We start from the raw sequence: 20,288 nt of genomic DNA on the forward strand, positions 1-20,288 counted from the left end.
TACGGTGACTATGTCGTCATCCTCGACATCAACGATCCCGACACGACTTCGATGTTCTATGTCAAAGCGAACGATTTAAACTCCACGAGGAAACTCTGATGAGTGTTTAAAGATAATGATTGTGTTAGAAGAAAGCATATGTAGAGCATCGCCAACGGCTATCGATGCGTGTCAATCGGTATTGAGCGAATCTTTTTTCTTTTCTACAGAATTATTACTTGACCAAACCTTTGATGCTCCTGGGTAGATTCGGAATGGAACCTTTGTTCACGCTTGCGGCTGTCGGTCTCATGAAACTGTGATTTCTGGTTCCACTTCTTGGGTGAATCAACTTACTTTTAGCGATGGACGATGGCACCTTTTCGACGTTTACACGATTTAATGGCAAAGACTGTGGACGCATGCTACTGCCGCTTCCGCTGCTGCTACTACGCGAGAAGAGCGCTCGTCCTTTGTTTGCTTTTTGCACATCGGTGGTCGACTGAAAACACGACGATTTATTTTACACGAACTGTCGTAAAAATTAGAAGATAGCTGGCTAGCTGAATGCTTACCCCGAGAGACTTGCGAGCGGTTCTCGCAGTTGGACCCACGCTGCTTCCGCTGCTACTGCTTCTGCTAGCTGGTATTCTAGTGACCGTCGCGCGTGGATTCGTTCGACGTTTTTCGTTGCTTTTCGGCGGTAACGGACTATGTGACGGACTTTTTCGCAAATCGTTGGTTAACGCGCAAATCGCTGACGTGTAAGTACGAAGAGGTGCGTGATTCGGAACTAAATTTCGTACGGTGTTTACCGACGTGGCGCTATTCAAGGAACTTCGCGAACTACGAAGACTGCTTCTCGATCCCGAACGTTCTACCTCGTTCCTCGTCTGACTGTTGTTCGATTGGAACGTCAGATTTGAATTTCGTTGCATCGACTCCGCCGCTTTTCTCACTGAAACGTCCCGCTTTAAGGCGTTTGTCCGTTTCGGAAGGAAGCTAGACTTCTCGCTGCTGTGTTTCATCGAGCCCGTTCGTTTCTCGAACCCTTTCGAGATCGGTGGTGACGGCGACGACATTGTTTTCAACGTCGCATCTCCGATCGATTTGCTCGGATCGTGTTCGGTTACCTGGATGTGGTCGATGGTGGTGTGAACAGGGGGATGATTATCGGTTCCAGAATAGCGTAATTCGGCTGGAGAGCATCGCGTGGAATCGTGGGTATCCGTCTCGTAATTTCCGGAGGACGTTTCTTGACTGAGGGTTTCGGAAACTAAACTCTGCGTTTCCTCGAAACCTTCGTCGTTCATCTCTTGATCTCGAGCTTTTCCGGAAGCAGGCAACAAAGAAAAAGAGGAGGGGGTAGAGGTGGTGACATTTATATCAGGCGGCACGAATCTAGGATGAAAGACCGAACCGTCCGTGTTGGATCGTACGGATTGTATCTTGCTTTGGTTTCGCAGCGTCGATTCGGCTCGTTTGTCGTGGTAAATCTCGACGTCAGGATCTGCGTTTTCTTGGCAACGATTCGAATCGGCGATGGCTAGATCTATTTCATCGTTCGTGCATTCGTTTTTCCCAAAAGATCGAGATTGCTTTCGAGATCGGCACGTTGAGACGTTCTGACATTCGTTCACCTGACTCGGCGGATTGTTGGTCAGTCTGATCGCCTCTTTTACCTGACTAGGATCGATCATGGTCCTCTGTCGTTCGCGGCTAGTTACAGCTCTTTCCGCGAGAACGGTCAACGAGGATTCTCGAGGTCGAGACTCTTGCATCACGGGACTTAGAACGGTGTTGGTTACGGCGACGACGGCTGACGGTTGACTGACCGGTAGCCTCGAGGTTCGGTGCACCAATGGTCGCGACAATCGTTGAAGATCTTCGCCGGAACGAGCGATCTCTGCCAATGCGGTGTCGATATCGAACGAACTCGAGGATTCCGCCTGCCGTTTCGATTTCTCTTGCCAAACGGATGGCACGGAATCTTCGCCGTGTCCTTCTTCCTCCGACAGTGGCAGAGAGTGCGGACGGTCAGCTGGTTTCGCTTCCAACGACTCGACATCGACCATCGACTCTTGTTTCGAGTCTTTCTCTGTCGAGTCTTGATTTTTTTTGTATCTTCGTGTTCTCCTTGCCGCCGAGTAACGATCAAAATTGCCTGAAACGGATCAGCGATAACGACAACGGTAACGAAATTACTAGCGGAGAACGCTTTACACCACTTACCTATTCCGAAGTCTGTGTTATTTACATTTTTCGACATTGGATTCTTAAAGTCTCTGCTTTGAAAAGAGCTGCTGCAACGTTCTCTTTTACACGGTTCTTTCTCAACCGGCTTCACTTCCTTAGGCGGACTGAATAACTTTCTAGTTGCTGGAGGTGTTTCTATATTATCAGAATCGATCTCGATCTTGTCGGTGATCTTCTCTTCGTCAGCGCCTTTCTTCAGTTTCGAAAATCTCCGCGATCCAGCGGTTTGAGAGTCGCCGTAAGGTTGTCTTAGATAAATCGTTAACTCATCTTGAGGGTTTGAATTCACGACGTCGGTAGTCTTATTCTTCTTTCTCTCTTCCTCTTTGATCGACTGCAATAAGAAGAGAAGCAGAAGACAAAACTTGCAATCGTTTCTTTTTGTCGACAAGAGGGAAATCGGTACTCGATGATCAAATAAGTGTATCAACCTGCAAAGTGCTGGATGTTAATACGTTTTCTGCGCTCAGTCGTGATCTTAGCCTGCGGGAATAACGCGGGTCAGTCTCTTCCATACTATTTGGTACGTTCAGGCTCGACTTTCGCCAAGGAGATTTATCCTTTTGCGACGGATGCGTCTCGGCTTCTGGAACGAAAACAAGTTCGTATTCGAATTCGATTCGTAATTACAAACTAGAAAGAAATTTGCTAGAAATGGTAAAGATGGTCTGTGCAATACGATAGAAAGAATAACCTTCGATAGCTTCCATCGTGCGCATCACATCTGTCTTCTCAACGGACGGCCGCCAGTCGTAAACTTCCGAGTACGTATCGTGGGTGGAACCAGCTTCGATTTGAATATTCGTCTTGCCTTCGCTCTCTACGCATTAAGTCAACGGAGTTTAAAACGTTTCGCAATGTACATATACGCTAGTACGTGTGTACGCATATACTCGATACTTACCTGAGTCCTCGTAGGAGCGTCGATTCGCATGGTGCAACTGTCTTGCTTTTTTCTGCAGCTCTTCGCCTGCACGGTCTTCCTTCTCGTTCTCCGATAACCATGCCTCGATCTTCTGCCGCCATGCTTTCCTATTTACGATTCGACATAAACGCATATTTACAGAGCACACGCATCACGATTGATTGATTGATTAGGAACGTTGCTTACCCTGCAGGTTTCGTTTCTTCCTCTTGCAAGAAAGGTTTGCTCTCGAGCAAAGGTGACGGAGAACTCGGCCTTTCGCGATCGATCGAGAAATCTGCGTTTAATAGATCGCTTCTGCGAGACTGGCCGCGTGCTCTTCTTGCCCACGACCGATCTGTGCTCGTTGATCAGGGAAAAAGATTATTATTACTGTTATTCTTATTACTACTACTATTGTTAGACGAACGAAGAACAAATCTCTTAAAGGAATTTTACGTATCGTAAAAGAAGAGCGAACGATTTGATTATACCTAAGCTACCCCACGATTTTCTTTCACGAGTGCCGTCTTGACCCGACGTCCTTAAGAAGTCCATTAAATTACCGTCGTCATCCTCGCAGGGTATTCGACTTCTTCGACGACGAAGGGTACCGTTCGGGGTAACATCTGCGAACGTGAGAGAAGACGCAGAACAGTAGCGAAGAAGGATAAGTCGTGCCCGATAGAAAAGTAAGGCGCGTGATCGAGGAATAAAGTTGGAATACCTGGCGAGTAAGTTTCTTCTTTGGTAGATTGCTGGTCGACGATTCCGCCGGAACAAGAACCTAAACGTCGTCGAATATTAGGCGATCCGGTTATCGAGACATCTTCGTCGGAAGTGACAGCCCCGTTTTGCAGTCTTTTGATCTAAATCAAGGAGAATGGAAAAATCGAAAGTCGAACATGATTATTTTCGTTGATTCGAAGAAGTAAACGAGAAACGTATACCTTAACGTCGGGACGACCGTAATTCCTTTGAGGTAAACCGCTAGCAAGATCGAAAGGATCGTAACCGATTAAATTGCATTCAGATTCAGAGGTCGGCGCCTCGATTTGTTGTTGGTTATTGGTCACTGTAACATTTGGGTAAAATGACGCGATTGTGATACGATGTAACGATCGAAGAGAAAGGCTGATGTACGACTTGACGAAAAGAAAAGGGGACAAAGATTACACGTATTTATATCACGTACGTAGTCGTTTTTTAGCCAAAAGTTGTTCTTCTCGTTGTTTGCGCCTTGCCAATATCTGTTCCTCTTGAATTCTACGTCTCTCGTTTTCTGCGACAGCCTGATTAAACTTTTGGCAAAATTGATGGAATATCTTGAGGCATTCCTCGATCTTGAAAGTGTTGCTGTCTTCGCAGAAAAATTCGGCGAGCGATCGTCTTAACGTTTCGAGTTCTTCCATGTCTCGTTTCAATTGACTCATTTCTCGTTCCGCTATCTACGACAAAAGCGCGAGTTTAATCAGATTTTCCTGACACGTTCGATGATTTTCTAACGTTTTCCTCCTTTTTCCTTTTTCTTTGTTTTACCAACAACCAAGTAATCATTAAAGACGCGGTACCTGCAAAAACTGTGCCATCTGTTCCTGTATGTCGGTTTCCGTCGAAGGAAAATTAATCTGTGCCTTGATCTTTTTGATCTTTGTGTCGAGTGCGTTAAATTCGTTGTTTAATTGCTCCGTTGTGGTCCTGTGTACCACGAACACACACACACACGACAAAGGATAAAAGAGAGAACGTTTTAGCTGTTGTTTAAATCGAGTAGATTATTTTCGCGAAGGACTTACTTCGTGGCGGCTTCCAGAGTGGTCATACCCTTTGCGAAATCCAGCAAATCCTTCCTCTTCCTTTCGGCTTGCTACGGGTGCACGAAACGTTCGAACATAAACTAGAAACGATACGCGTAAACGAAGAAGCACGAAGAATATACGTTACCAGAGCTACGTAATGTATAAGGTTCATTCCTGGTTTATTCGCTCGGATTTCAGTTATTTTTTGCAAAGAGGATAACTTTACTCCGGCGGCGTTCCCAGCGTAACCACCCTACGTACATAGACGACGATAATTTTAGTTACGTGTCCGCATTTGCGCGCGTCAATTTTCCAACGAACGCGAGTGCTTTCGTTCTATTTTCGTACCGAATTGAGGAAGTTTCCGGCCACCAGAACCATGTACAACACCTCTTGAAGTGGCTTGTTCGTCATTAAGTCTTCACCAGCTAGGATCATCGAATTGATGCTTGGTTCTAAATAGCTCATATTAGCGGCGAATTCTTCCTTCAGCAGCATGCATTCTATGCGTAGTTTGTAACTGGCAGGGCACACCAGGCGAATTTTATTTCAATTTCTATTTTTCCGCCATCTATCGTAATACATATGATAAGAAACTACGTCGAAGATACTTACTTTGGTACTTGAATCAGTTGCAGAAAGAATTTCTCGGCATTTCCGAGCTTCGACTTGTCCCCGTCGAAGCTCTTGAGCATTTCCAGTTCGTCGACCTCCGGTAAAATTTTTAGAAGGCCGCGCAACTTCTCCGCCCCGATCTCGTCGTGACTGCCGTCCTTTATAAGCCGAATAATATCTTCGTTCGAACTGGAAATCATCGACAACGTTTTCAATCCGTATCTCTATGTCTCGGATAGAAGATCGCGATAGTTCGCTTACCTTCGAAACTGTTTTAGGAATATATTAACGTTCAAACTCCTCTTGCCATCGAGAAGCGCGATCTGAAATAAATTGGAAAGAAACTCGTGAAAGAAAATTCGGATCGAGTGACCAGCGCAAAAATCTATGTAAGGTTACATATGAAATACGTAAATACGTAGTACCTCGGTCGGTTCCCTACGTCGTCTCTCGGCATCGGAGTTTGCACCGTAGGAGGAGCACGAGGCGGCTGGTAATACCGGCGGCACTTGTTGACAAAACAGCCCTTCCATCTCTGCCCAATCTATATCCGCCATGGGAGAATTCTGATGCTCGTCGGCAACCAGAGACCAAATGTTGCGCTTTCCGATCACCTAGGAATCATGGTATCCAAAACGATAAAACGATATCGATGGGCGCGACGAAGATCGAGAGGTCGTTAAGCAAACAAGCGAACCTTGTGATTTGGTATCTTGTTCCAATTGATGGTTTTCATTTTTGCCTTGGGGGTGGGTATTTCCTGTTGCGGCAGTAGTCTCGCGTGATTATTCGGCGGCTCGGGGGTGGGTACTCGTGTGACCGGTAATGCGTGCAACGGCGGTGGAATTGGCGGTGGATCCATCGATGCATCGGCGTACGTAGCGTTGCCGGTGAGAAGCGGTGGAGGCGGAGGTGGTGGTAAAACGCGATTTTGTGTCGGCGAGCTTGTACCCGATGGATCAACGGGTACAGGAGGCGGAGGAGGAGGCGGTAAAGGTGGCAGAGGCGTCGTCGAATTGTTCACCGATAACGACGCTTTTCGCGAGGCTCCACACGTCTGATCGGTACCTCGACAGTGACAACAGAGATTCGTCTGGAAAATGGATTACTCGTTCATTTCTTAGTTTTCCAACGATAAAAGCGAAATAAACGGAGCCATTGTAGGAGGAAATTCGATGGGAGTGGAATTGTAAGGCGAGTCGTTACCTGAAGACTAGGTGAGCGCAACAATTTGGTAGCGTCTTCTCGATTCTCCAACAGCGTAGCTCTATGAACCAACGTCTCAGCCGTATCCCACGCTAGATCGCTGGCAGCATCTTTCGGATCCAGCCGTAACAGATGCTGCAGAATACTCAAGAATGGTATTTCTTGCGGTGTATCGGCGATCTAAATAAAGTGGACGCGGAACAGAAGTTATCGATCGTATCTAATAACGTCAAGCGCAAACAGAAGGTCTGCGAAGTTTCGTCTAACGATATCGAGTTCTTACTTGTCCAAAGATCGCATAAAAGACATCCACGTGGGAAGAAAGATCGATTCCAGGTGGTCCGTGATTCGATAATTCCTCGTCGGTTTCTCGTTGGTCGTCGAAAACATCGAGTTGCACTCTCAGATCCGGTGCGTGGCTTTTCCTGCAAGAACAATCGCGTCACCTTCCTGATCCGGGTACGTTTTAAGCCCTTACGTCGAGCTCTTCGCTCTATTTTCGTCTCGCTCGACACGAGCCTGTTTTCTCTACAATTTCTATTTCTTTATCCTACCGATTTTTCCTTCCCTCCGGTTTTCTTGCTTTCGCGAGTCGATCCTATTTCTCCTACTCTCTTTTCGTTTCGCCGATTTTTTATGCGGAACAAAGCGAGCTGACGCACACGGCGCAACCGATTTATCGTATCTTACGCTTTACGCTCCTGACATAGGTGCGACATAGTTACTCTATTTACGATTATCCAGACGGACTAACTTTTAAACGCAAAGAATCGTCTCGAATCAAAGGATAAAATTTAGAATATATCACTTTGCACTAAACACTACGTATCGTACGTGTATCGTCGAAACGGCGATAACAGGTTCGTTAAATTGTTTCGCTCGTAGTGAACGCGTAACTGAATGCGTGTATCTCGACGAAGGCCGTGCGCGACATGTAAAAGGCGAAAGAAAACGCGAGACGACCACGAATTATGAGATTTCGAACGATCTCGACGAGCATTCAACGAGTATAAATATTGAAACGAATGAGAGGTATCACGGCGCGGCGGCGTTCCAGCCGAGTCCGTTGGTACCAGCTATAGCTACATCTCATCGCGGCTCGAGCATACTCGCGGAGAGTTAATTCGGTCTTTTCTCTCTCCCTTCGAGCCACGTATTTCGGTTCTTCTTTTTTCCCTTGCTCCTCTCCGTTTTGCGCGAACGTTCTTTCGCTTTCGCACGCGATTTCCATCTTCTCCTCGTCTTCCTCGTTCTCTATCTTTCCTTCATTTTCACCTTCTCTACGTTTCGGATCGCGCGCCGTTCGTTTACGAGGAGAACGGTGAATTTCACGAGGAATTCGGCGAAAAAGACGGGAACAGACAGCGAGACGAACTAAAACGCATCGTTCCAACGTTCTTATTACAGACACGATTCAACGAATCGAAAGATCGACAAGAATTTTTGTAGGGAACGTTGACGAAATCGGACGCATCGGTCACGATTCCTTTTATCGTAAATCCTGACCGGTGATTTTCTCGATCGATATTTAAAGCAGCTTCCACGCGATTGGTTTTGCTCGATCAAGAATAGTTTGTTCGTCCGTCATCCCGCGGAGGAATGACAGATCGTACTATTCCTGTAGAGGGCTAAACAGAAAGGACAAAACTGCGAGTCCGCGATTCCACGCAAATAATTGTAGTTCCAATCATAGTTTCGTCCAGTTCGTCTTACTTTTGTTTCGCTTGCGCACGACAGCGAAGCGAAAGATATCGCGGTATGACGCGACCATCGTACGTATGGACGCATAAACGAGAATAGGTGGAAATGTGATCACCTGAAAACGAGAGAGGGAGAACGGAAATGCGAACACGATGATTGGATTAGTGCATGCAACTGTCGTACATCGCATAGGCTGAATGTATCGCTGCTTCGTTAGTCAACCAATCCTCGATGCAATCGTTTAATAATTCTGGCTAGTTGCGTACGATGCGACGCTCGATGCATGCGCGATATTAACGATGCATTAAGTGCAAATGAGAAGGTGTGGGTACAATAAAGCGCCCTTTCGTAACGTTCATTATTATTTATTATTCAACGATGTTAAGGTGTTAATCAGTTAATGTCATAAATCCAGGTCGTCGTACTGTACTCACCGCAGCTCGTTCAAAATCGGAAGGAGCTTCAAACCTGCAACCGAGATAAATCACGTGTTAGGCTATATTGCTCGTTTCTCTCCCAGATACATCTATTCTAGAACATCGTCAACGATATAAAAGCGATTGGGAAATTTCAACATCTGCCTACTAACCGATGAACTCGTTGCGAATTCTTATGCGATCCTTCAGCACTGGCGTAGAGATGACTAAACAGTTTATGAATGCCAATAGTGCGGTCCGATAATCTTCGGCAGTGGCGTTCTGCAACTCTTCCACCACGATTCGTAATCGATATCGTTCATTTTTCCTTTTCTGCAACGTGTCACCGATCGTTATTTCTCCGCTATCGAAACGAAGATGGAAATGCAAAAAAAAAAAAAAAAGAAAGAAGAACGTAAAAGACGTTAAACGTTCTCGTTCGCGTTTGTGACGAATGCGCTCGCGCGAACACCAACTCCGGTGTTGCGACTTTCAAAATTTGTTTGCGATGCGATACAAAGAACGAATTGGCTTCCGATAAGAAAACGTGTCGCATAGAATCATCGTTTGTGTAGCGTGCAATAGCGTAGCCGTAGCCTGGTGATTCTCGCGAACGGAGCTTCCAAGCAACATATATCTATTGTCCTTTGTTTGCCGGAGAGAGACCTTGAACTGTGATTTTTACGCAAACTTAGCACGCCACTTTGCGTTCTTTGTGCCTGCATCGAACAGATACGACAACCTTGCGTTTAAACGCTACCTAATACCAGCACGATAAAAATTGCGGTTCTTTGAGGTAATACTTCATTACTCTGCGAACGAACGAACAACCGATCTATGTTCGAATTTGTTACTCAAGTTCGATCACCTGATACGCGTGAAGAGTATCGATAGCTCTCTGTCTTCCATCCTGGCTGTAAACACACAGCGCCGAAAGCAATTCTACCACTTGCTTCTTAACCGAGGGACACGCTGTGTCCAAGGCTGAAATTCAACGAGATATGCGATTAATAGGATGCAATCGGAGCTGGTTATCTGACATTCGAGCTATCGAGAACATTGAATAATTTTACCCGTGGCGAGCTTGACGCAGTAATCGGGATTATCCACGATGTAGTCGAGACCAACGTGGGAATCCATATCGGCTGCATTTGAGAAACCTTGTGCGCCGAATCTGAAACAAACGAAAACGCTTTTGATCGAGTTTCAAAAGTTACCGTCATTTAATTACGCGATAACTCGATAAACTAACAAAGTAGCGCATAAATGTAATTACGTTACACAGAAGGAAAAATCTAATATACCGTGTCTAATAGCGTTTCGTAACGGCCAGTCAACTTCTTTTACCATAATTTGCGAATCACGAGTTGATATACCGTCGTACTCGCTACGGATTTACGGTTCGACGATCTAATGAGATTTCAATGAAGCTTGAAGTTTAACGTTACCGATCATCCTCTGAAAACATCTCGCCACACTACGACTCCACGGAAACGCTTCAATTTCTATTAACAAAATAAACAAGATAAAACCAAGTTGAATTAGAACGAGGTCTAGATCGAGCGTCAACGTGACACGCTCTTCTTTATGCGTGTCTCGTACGAGGCCGCAACTTACAGTCCAATTATCGAACTCCGATAGAAAAGGGAAGAATCTGGTAAGTGACGACTGTCGAAGACATTATTTACGATTTTTAAAGCATATCGAAGTTATTTCGTTGGAGATTTCGATATTCATTCGGTATGCCGTGTTGGATGAATGGAGGAGCGAGAATAAGCAAGATCGAAACGAAGGAAGTCGCTGTACGAAAAATGAAGTCTCCCGCTTCGTAAGACCGTGAATGTAGAAATATGTACGTCGTCGAAGAATACATAAGTGTAAATACTTACTTACATTGGAGGACACGAGAAGAGAAAGAGAGACACAATCGTACAGTGGAAGGGGAGAGAAAGAGAGAGAGAAGGAGGAAAGCAACGGAAAGAAAAAGAGGGGTGAAGAGGCGCGAAAGAGTGAGAGTGAAAGGGAGAGAGAGAAAGAAGAGGGGAAAGGGAGAGAGGGAAATATAGGGGAAAGACCATAGGATTGCGTCACCGTATGCATGCGCATACCTCTAGTCACGTTTAAAAATAGATTCTTGAATATTATTAAGGGCCACGATTAAGGAGTACGTATTATATATACGTGTAAATAAATACTGGATGAATCGTTCGATATGGATCGTGTCGGTAAAGCTAAGAGCAAATTTCTCGTCGATAAATTGACTTTCGCTGGTGACGAAAGATCTGAAAATTGCAGTGCATGTGTAATGTCGAGTAACGCGTTACGATTGCTCTCGAACACCGATGTAGACGACACTTTTTCAAACGACGAGAAACCAATAGACTACTAATCGTAAATAAGGGAGATTCACGAGTACGTTTCCGAATATATCGCCAGCGCAGTAGAAGCTGGTAGAAATGATTCATGCTGGTACGCCTTGCTGCAGCCGTACTAAGTCATCGGTGCTTCCTGCAATCGTTCCTACCGACGACCTCCAAGTTCGCACTTGCGTGTCTGCATTTACGGTGGCACTGGCCATCTTAGGAAGGCCGGGCGGTCCGATACATTGACACAAGAAAAAAAAAGAAAAAGAAAGAATGAAAAGAAAGATACGCTTCGATGTTGAGCTTCGTTGTCTATGGTGCCTTACCAAAATGAATCTTTCGGGCGAGGATATCGCTCGAAAACCGAATCGTCGAACGTTCCGCGTAATTTACAGGCGTTCCTATACGAAGGTATGACGAATATACCAAATAACCTATACCAAAGATCGATGAAATTTGGTCGAACGAAAAGGAACGGCGATAAAAGCGATCGCAAAGCCGTGTATAATATTACATTTAGTAATTCAGTTGTGACGATTCCTAATACTCAAAGGCAAGCAGAGACGATCTTACGAACGCGTGTACGAATTTATGTGTGTATCGTGTATATTTAGGCATACATATACATGAAATAGCACTCTCGACGGACGTGGGATACCATATCGGGTACCTTGTTGACCTCGCCTCTCTTCTCTGTCTCTCATTCTTGTTCTCGTTCTCTTTCGCGTACGACAGCGCGAAGTTAAGTATGTGTTCACTGTTCACCGACAATCTGCTCTCCTCTCTTCCCACGTCTTTCACTACCGACAAAAGAAGTTTCGACCATCGCCAATGTCGTTTCTCGGACGTTCGTCACCGAAAAGAGAATTCCATGCGAATCGCGATCACGTCATGTTCGCGATTCGAATTCACGGAAGATCGCGGTCTGTAGGTCCGCGTGGACGCGTTCACGTTTTGGCAAGATAGATTTTTCTATAGATCTTTGCAGCTATAGACGAGAATGACACTTCGCTGTTCCAACTATCATCGTTCGGCATTTTGATATTAGCTCCAGAAGCAAGTGTGCGATCTACCGCGATATTTCCGAATCGTACCTTGATTACTTATTCCTTTAGAGAAAACGTATATCGAACAGAGGCCATCTCCATGTATAGAGCCATGTACGATAGGGCTATCCTGAATCTTTTCGTAACAAGCTACGAAGAGACCAATGGAATTATCGATAATCGATGCATCGTTCTGTTATCCAATCAGCGTCTTTTTATTTTGTTTCGGGGTACCGATACTTAGGGTACCGTTCATGATACAAAGTTTCGAACATCTTTTGCACTGATCTTCGTACTAAGATACGAGGATACGAGATTGCTAGTTTCGTCATGTTTGTCTTCGTGTGAAAGTTAGAATAGAATACTCTGAACGTCCTTGTGCGAAACAAAATGTCTATCTTTCCTTGGATTTTTCTGTCTTTTGCTTTTTGTCACGAATATAATAACAGAATTCTCAGGAAACATAAACATTTACATATGTCTGCGACGAATCGCATTTGGTGGATAGCACGTCTTGATTAATTCGCATTAAATATATACATGAGTACGTATATGTACCATGTATCGTCTTAACTGTATTAACATATTTCCTATATTTGTTCAACACGATTCGGAAACAGTTAGGATTTCGAATCGTTCGATTAATACATCGATCCGAGTTAATTGCGGTTACCTTGTCGCAACGTGGTCATGGCCCTCAACTGGTTGTTGGATTATAGTGGTCAGGATCGCCCCCTCCCCCTCCACTACTTTTACTTTTGTATTTATAATGTTTCTTGATATTTTCAAAATTGAAAATCTTAACTTCTATCATTTTTTTTCTTCGTCACGAAAAAAATGCTTTTAAGGGAAAATACCTATTTTATGGCTTTTAATTACGCAATATTAGCAGCTATGTAAAATATCACTGTTTACGGTTTGCAGCTACCGATCAAAATCTAAGAAACATTATGTTTCATCACTAACGCTCGAAAAACATTATCGAGTGTTCATTTACTGTATGAGAAATCAAAGTGAGAAATCGACAAATAATACTGCATCATTTTTTAAAATGTTATACAACACGATTAGAATTCTTTCGTTGTTTATTACGCAAGAGATTTTTTAGTATTGTGCAATACGAATATTCGCTCGAAACTGAAAATAACGCGTGCGCTATTGAATTTGTGAAAACAACAGACCAATTTATAAATTGGAAAAAGTAAAAAATACCCGGATAATAATTATTTTGAACCAATACTAACGAAACAAGCAAGTTTCATCGACAACAGTGTTCCTCGCTAAAAAAAAAAAAAAGGGAACGCGACCAGGTTTGACAGGTGCTCATCTTCTAGATTAATGGAACTTGACAAAACGTGGAATAGTAGGAAAGAAAAGTCGCGTACATAGTTCGATACGTAAGATGTTTCTCACCTTTTATTTTCATTTAAACAACGAGTTGACTGGCGAATAAATGGACCGTAGTTTGATCGGCATCTCGATCGCAGTAACACGCGGTTCACGCACACTTTTTTCGTCAAGCACCGATTCACGGAAACTGCGTTTCAGGAGCGCGCGGCACAACGGACCGCCACCTTGCTGCGGAATGATTTACCGCGCATGCGTACTTTCCCTTCGCTCAATTCAACTTCACTCGTCTTCGTCATCCTCTGGATGAAGACTCCACATTTACTTTCCAATTTGCATTCTTTTTTCATTTCATTCGTCCCCTTTTTCAAACTCTACCTTTTTCGGGCTACCATTTATTCTTCCCCTATCCTACCAATATAATATTTCGTTTGTTCGTTTGATTAGTAGTTAAACGTAAAGTAAACGCAAGGATATTTGGGAGCTTTATGATTTCTCAGATGTTCTTGACATTACCAAAAATGTACTGATGTCGCTTATTAGGGGCAAGAAATCGATATATTGTTTTCAGTAATATTACTAACGTGTCGTAAATGTGATATTTCTGAAATTTGAAATGCATGTAAAGTCTAAAGAGTACTTTGTAAGACATATACATGTATACAATATATAAATAAAGTTATATTATCGTACTGTGAATATACAGGAATCACTGGTCTGTTCATTGATACAGAAATCGATTAAATCGGTAAACTGATAATTTAATTGCTCTATCAATGAATCCAATCGTTCAAACGAAATCGTTTAAAAACGTTGATGAAAATTTGACGGTTGCGTTGGTTGTGCTGTAGAATAAACCATCCCTGGAGGCTGTTGATGGGTCATTGCATGACTCTGATGTTGATGAAATTCTGGAGCCCCATGAGGACCATTGAGTCTCACCCGCTTTGCATTTTGTCCATGATTATGATCGCCATTCCCTTGTTGTTGCTGATTTTGCTGCTAAAATTTTACGAAATTCGTAAGAAGGGAAACCAATTACACGAATAAATCTATATACACTCACAGTTTGTTGTTGATTTTGCCGTGCTTTGTTTTCAGTCTTTTCCTCTGTATCGTCGTCCGTTAAGAATTCTCGTTTCGGATAAGGAATGGGGCAACCGGCAAATATACTACAACATTATTTAATTAGATTGACTCTAGATTTACCAGTAATCGATCGATATGAGTGAGACAATATCACATAAATCGTTACAAACATACTCTTGCGTTGGCAATGGTTCTTCTTGGAAGTAAGCATCTTGCATAGAATGTTCAGAAGTTATTCGTTTATTTGGATCCATCATTAACAGTTTTTGAAGCTGAAATGTTTAAATATTATTATTCGGAAAAATGGTTAAGGCTTAAAATATTTTACTTAGCCTCACCAGATTAAACGCTTTACTATCGGGTTTAATTTTATGTCGATCCATATATTTTGTAAGAGAACAATTTGCATAGCTGTAAAAAGGTTTATATTTAAATTAAAATTAAGTTACAAATTTTAATTTTTCTGTAAGACAACTACTTTTAAAAAAATACTAACTTTGATCTTTTAAAGTCTTTCAATAATGTAGGGTGTTCTGGCATTTTCTTAATATCTTCCCAATCCTTTTCCAAAGGAAATCCCATCACATTGAATATCCTGAACATCAAAGAAATTCGTTTCTTTTTGTCTTATCTTCTATGTTATGAACATAGTAATATATCAAACAAAATCTTTACCTATCTAATTGATCATGATGATAAGGATTGCTAGTCTTAATATCTTCTTGTCTACAATGAAATATAGGTTCAGAAGTTAAAAGCTCTGCAAATATACACCCAATTGCCCAGATATCTGAAACAACAGAAGGAAAATACTTGGAAGCAATTGTGCACGAACAGTTAATTTTAATTTTTAAATATATAAAAAATACCTATAGCTTTCGTGTAATGTCTAGCACCTAAAAGCAATTCTGGTGCTCTATACCAAAATGTCACTACGACTGGATCCAAGTCTGCAAGAGGCTTTAAGGGGGCATTGAATAATCTAGCAAAACCCATATCTGCAATTTTTACACGTCCCCTTTCATTTCCTTCTCCCATTACTAAGATATTTGCTGGTTTCTAAATTATAATATATCAAGTTAATCATACATAAAATATTACACATATATGTATAGCGTTTGCAAATAATAATAAATTACCAAGTCTCTGTGAAGCACCCAATTGGAATGTAAATAATGAATACCATCTAGAATTTGATATAATAAAGATTTTACCATACCCTTTGGTACCATAACAGGTTTTTTATTAGCCTTTGCTGCTCTATGAAACTTTATTATATGCTATGGATTAAAATAAGAAGCTATTAATATTCTACAAGATAGAAAGTACTGTTTAATAAAATAGCTGTATTATTAGGAAGTATTTGTAATAAACATGAACATACCCATAAATCATGTTCAGCAAAATCAAATAGTAACCATACTTTGCGATCAATGTGTGATAGAAAAACTCTAATTAACGTAATCACATTTACATGTTTTAGTTCCCTAAGTAACTGTAGAAAGGAGCATATCAAAATATTTATAGTAAAATTATTATTACTACATATAATGATGTACATATAGAAGAAAGGATCAATACTTACTGCAATTTCTCGACATGCAGACATTGAAAGACCTGTACCTTCAATCTGCTTTAGGCCAAAATCCTTTGTGTCTGGCCGAGATTTTAATTCGCTATCTGGTACTCTATTCAAATATCAAGTATATACGCATTATAATCATAGAAAGTGAAAAGGATAAAATGAAAAGAATTCACACCTTGTATAAATATTTTATGTAATGTACTTAATGTCTAGAGTAATTAAAATAAATCAGTGTATATTATATGTAGATAATTCTAGAAACCGTACAAAACATGTATAGGAATTAGTTTTATTTAAACATTGAAGTAAAAGCTACAATCTTCTAATAACAAAAAGATATTTCCTATAAATTTATACAATTTATGAAAAATTAAAGATTATTCTTATTCATGTAAAATATAATAGTATTAAATGCTACGCAATCTTCTATGTTAGGTTAGAAACACTAACCCTTCCTTTCTGCGAGCTTTATAGACATGCCCATAAGTTCCTCTTCCAACTTTACATCCTTCGAATTCAAAAAGATCTTCGACTTTCGTTCGATCTGTATCAGTTTTTAGTTTAAATTCATAATCCATGATTCTTAGTATTGTTAGGACGATTATCAACTATAAACAAACATTTTAAATGTGTACGTAGACAGACAAAGAGAGCGATCAACCTTTGCATATACTACCTTGATCAGTTCATTAGACTATTTACCATGAATACAATTGTACATGAATACGTCCTCTGGTGGCAGTATATTCTTTTATAGTAGAAATCCACATTATAGCCAGTAGATGGATTAATAAATGATCAATTTGTACTTGCAACATATTAAAAACTAAGTAAACTACTTGTACTTAAATGGATTTCTTAAAAATATAATACAATACAATTAGAAATGCCGTATAATATAAAAAAGGACTACTTACAGATATAGATAACTCGTATTATTCTCTTTCGTGTATGTGCAAAAACTAGTGAAAACAAGCCTTGTTTGGTACAGTTGAGACGACATGAGTATGAGGATTACTGTTGTTGGTATTAAGTTATCGATAGAAATTAATAATTCGTTATAATTTATAATACTAAAATGCCTGCAACCGCTTTACACAAATTTATAACGTTGATGGGACTATTGTCAATATTACATACAGCATATTCAGCTGCCCAACGTACGTACTGCAGTTATAATTAAGAATTTTTTGATCGAATTACCTTTCCTTAATATGTCTTAGGTTAAGTTGTTTGTATCTTAAATTGTCTTTGTGCAATGCAATTCACAGATCGTTCGTATTTACGGATAACTGAACAGGAATTCATTACCTTACCAATTGATGTATGTATAAAATTAGATTTACAAATCCTGGCATATAAAAAGTATGGTGATACGTTTTTATTACAGATTTTAATACAAGGCATTATCAGTCTATTTATGGTTATGTATGGAGTAATGTATATTGCCGGTGATTTTAAGGAAATTCGAGCAGTGGTTGATTTAGAAAACAAATCGTGGGAAACATTAAGAAATCTTCCATCATTTCAAATATTCAGTCATCGTGGAAGATCTTTATCTTCTTAACACATATAGTGAATCCTATGTTTTTATTATTAATTTTTGGGGGAGGCACAATAATATCGTCATTCAATAAGCAGTATATTGTAATGTACGGAATTGTGTAATTTAAGTAATTATTTATTATTTGATCATAATTTTATTACATGTATAACAAATACAAAAAGATATTTGTGGTAATATAGTATGAATTTTGAATCACATATTAAAATGTGTGAATGTACATATTGTTTCTAATAGATGTAACAATAGAATACAAATGAAATAAATATTAAAACTTTGTGTTTTCTTATTCATGTATTTTATATTTATTTTATGCAAAATACCAATGAACGAAGAATAAATGTAATTTCATGTAAAGATATCACTTCTTTTGCTTCTTCTTTTCAGCTTCTGCTTCTTTTTCTCTCTCAATTTCAGTAACATATTCTCCAATGGTATCTAAATCTAGCATCTACAGCATAAAAAATATGTGAAATGAATCGTTCAAGGAAAAGATAGAAAATAAGAGTCGTAAACTTTATATACCTGTAGAGGTTGACCGCGTCGCATTACGGCGATTTCTAAATTTTTTCTTCCTGATTGTACAACTTCTAGTAAAGCTCTAATAGCCAATTTTATCGTTCCTTTTTCTGTCGCTACTTCTTCTGGTGTATAATATTTTTGTAAAAATTCATGAACTGTTTTAGCATTTCGACCTGTTGCGTTTGCCTTTAAAAAGAAATTAATATTTTTTTCTTTTTTCTTTTGCAATTAACAAGAATAGTCTTTATGCAGGTGACATACCTTCCACTCATAATAAATGCCTGAGGGTTCTGTTTGATACAAGTGTGGAACACCATCATAATCAAAACCAGCTAACAAACATGATATTCCAAATGGTCTTCTACCATTACTTTGTGTATATTTCTGTTTCAAACCTAAGAGCAATGATCAAGTTATTCGTCTTATAAGCAGAGACATAATTGAAATGTAACAAGTAAAATATGTTTATTTACCTGCAATGTACCTAGTTATATATTCCAATGTAACTGGATCTTCTACAGTTAATCTGTGACTCTGACACTCAACTTGTGCTCGATTAATTAGTACTCTTGCATCTGCTGTCAAGCCTTAGAACATAAAACAAGATATACATTAAAATATAGTATGTCTGTAGATCATACTACAAATATTTAAAAGATCTATCTATAAACGAACCTGCAAATGCCATTACAACATGTTCATCTAAGAGACATATCTTACGAACTGTCCGTTCTTCTTGAAGTTTTGCAATGGATTTCTTTTCAACACCTAAAACGACTACGTCGTTACCACGAACGCCAACCTGATATAAATCAATTAAAAATATTTTCCTTTTACAAAGATATACATTACAAAGCATAAAGACATACATCATACATATGAAAAGTATTTCAATTTACTTTAAATTCAATTTATTAACTATACACATTTAAACGTACTTAAATATTATTATGCAAAATTTCATATAGAGAGAAAGATATACTTAATGCAAAAGATATACAGAAAGTTGAACAATTTAACCGCAAACATAAAAGAGGTTAGACAAAATATATCACCGTACCGCAGAAGAACCTTTTCTCACGGCTTCTTGTGCATATTCCACTTGTAGCAAATGCCCATCTGGTGAAAATACCGTGATAGCTCTATCGTACCTTGCTGTCATTATTTCAAACTTTACAAAAATGCACTTCACTTACTTCGTCCACGAAATGACTTCGCCGTTTTTCGAACTGATCGCTACATTCGCTACTCATTCAGAGGCTTGATTCCATTTCTTACCGATAGAGGGTAATACAGCGGAACGTATTTCTCTCGACAATAGGAATAACGGGTTGAAATATGGAGGATGCGGGGTTGAAGTCATTTTCGGGGAAAAGGGAACAACGGTCACGTGGTACTTTGGTGCCGTATTGGCTATTGGTTATGATCACGCAAGCGCAATCTTATTCTTATCGAGTAAAAGTGAGTTAGGTGAATTGACATATTCATCTAATAATGTCATAACAGTTTGACATATATGTGAAAGAACTATTAGAAATACGTTATGCAAAAGTAGCAGTACATATATGGGTAAGAAATTTCCAGTTACCGGCCTAACTAATGAATTTCTAAGCAATTTTATTGGAGGTGAATTATTTTCGAAGTTAGAAAGTCATATGTCTAAGCAAAGCACGCTTGACAGTGATATTTAGATTATATCGCAAAACAAGCCATTAATACCTCAACGAATATACGACACATCAATGTAAGCGACGCATCAATGAGTATCAAGCGTTGCGTCAATAAATGTAATTGATGATAAAATCAATAAAAAAGAATTCTATTTAAAAATTATTGACGATGTATCTTAATCTCCTTATGCTATTGATATTGACGATTCAATTTATATAATTTCAC

The 20,288-nt window shown here is 40.3% G+C and overlaps 3 protein-coding genes across 8 annotated transcripts; 1 reads left to right on the plus strand and 2 right to left on the minus strand.

Annotated features, from left to right (window-relative positions):
- Positions 1 to 190: 190 nt before the first annotated feature.
- Positions 191 to 17,217, minus strand: LOC117230946 (inverted formin-2). 6 transcript variants are annotated; one of them, XM_033488906.1, is made up of 25 exons: positions 9,950 to 10,050; positions 9,745 to 9,860; positions 9,050 to 9,209; positions 8,895 to 8,928; positions 7,043 to 7,184; positions 6,760 to 6,939; positions 6,251 to 6,646; positions 5,979 to 6,167; positions 5,815 to 5,876; positions 5,554 to 5,742; positions 5,287 to 5,458; positions 5,084 to 5,191; positions 4,936 to 5,006; positions 4,711 to 4,837; positions 4,335 to 4,587; positions 4,090 to 4,214; positions 3,867 to 4,008; positions 3,634 to 3,768; positions 3,347 to 3,497; positions 3,140 to 3,267; positions 2,930 to 3,055; positions 2,667 to 2,821; positions 2,212 to 2,569; positions 555 to 2,143; positions 191 to 481 (listed from the first exon to the last, which is right to left on the minus strand). In XM_033488906.1, the coding sequence occupies exons 1-25, from the start codon at positions 10,014 to 10,016 to the stop codon at positions 215 to 217; spliced, it is 5,442 nt and encodes a 1,813-aa protein (XP_033344797.1). In that variant the 5' UTR covers positions 10,017 to 10,050; the 3' UTR covers positions 191 to 214. The 6 variants fall into 6 exon arrangements, 2 of the variants coding, with proteins under 2 accessions (XP_033344797.1, XP_033344798.1); XR_004492886.1 differs by lacking the exons at positions 191 to 481; positions 555 to 2,143; positions 2,212 to 2,569; ... (18 more) ...; positions 8,895 to 8,928; positions 9,050 to 9,209 and adding exons at positions 13,699 to 14,236; positions 14,326 to 14,634; positions 14,699 to 14,804; ... (8 more) ...; positions 16,757 to 16,914; positions 17,009 to 17,028; XM_033488907.1 differs by lacking the exons at positions 191 to 481; positions 555 to 2,143; positions 2,212 to 2,569; ... (6 more) ...; positions 4,090 to 4,214; positions 4,711 to 4,837 and having other exon boundaries at positions 4,448 to 4,587.
- A 55-nt stretch (positions 17,218 to 17,272) lies between these two features.
- On the plus strand, positions 17,273 to 18,159 carry LOC117230967 (membrane magnesium transporter 1). The gene is made up of 3 exons (XM_033488956.1): positions 17,273 to 17,466; positions 17,578 to 17,630; positions 17,697 to 18,159. The coding sequence occupies exons 1-3, from the start codon at positions 17,385 to 17,387 to the stop codon at positions 17,871 to 17,873; spliced, it is 312 nt and encodes a 103-aa protein (XP_033344847.1). The 5' UTR covers positions 17,273 to 17,384; the 3' UTR covers positions 17,874 to 18,159.
- On the minus strand, positions 17,983 to 19,730 carry LOC117230960 (proteasome subunit alpha type-7-1). The gene is made up of 6 exons (XM_033488949.1): positions 19,453 to 19,730; positions 19,068 to 19,194; positions 18,866 to 18,979; positions 18,654 to 18,787; positions 18,396 to 18,578; positions 17,983 to 18,321 (listed from the first exon to the last, which is right to left on the minus strand). The coding sequence occupies exons 1-6, from the start codon at positions 19,552 to 19,554 to the stop codon at positions 18,232 to 18,234; spliced, it is 750 nt and encodes a 249-aa protein (XP_033344840.1). The 5' UTR covers positions 19,555 to 19,730; the 3' UTR covers positions 17,983 to 18,231.
- Between the last annotated feature and the right edge of the window lie 558 nt (positions 19,731 to 20,288).

Source organism: Bombus vosnesenskii, unplaced genomic scaffold (genome assembly GCF_011952255.1).
Source record: "Bombus vosnesenskii isolate JDL3184/JDL3185 unplaced genomic scaffold, Bvos_JDL3184-5_v1.1 scf7180000013270, whole genome shotgun sequence".
In the NCBI taxonomy this organism is placed as follows: domain Eukaryota; kingdom Metazoa; phylum Arthropoda; class Insecta; order Hymenoptera; family Apidae; genus Bombus; species Bombus vosnesenskii.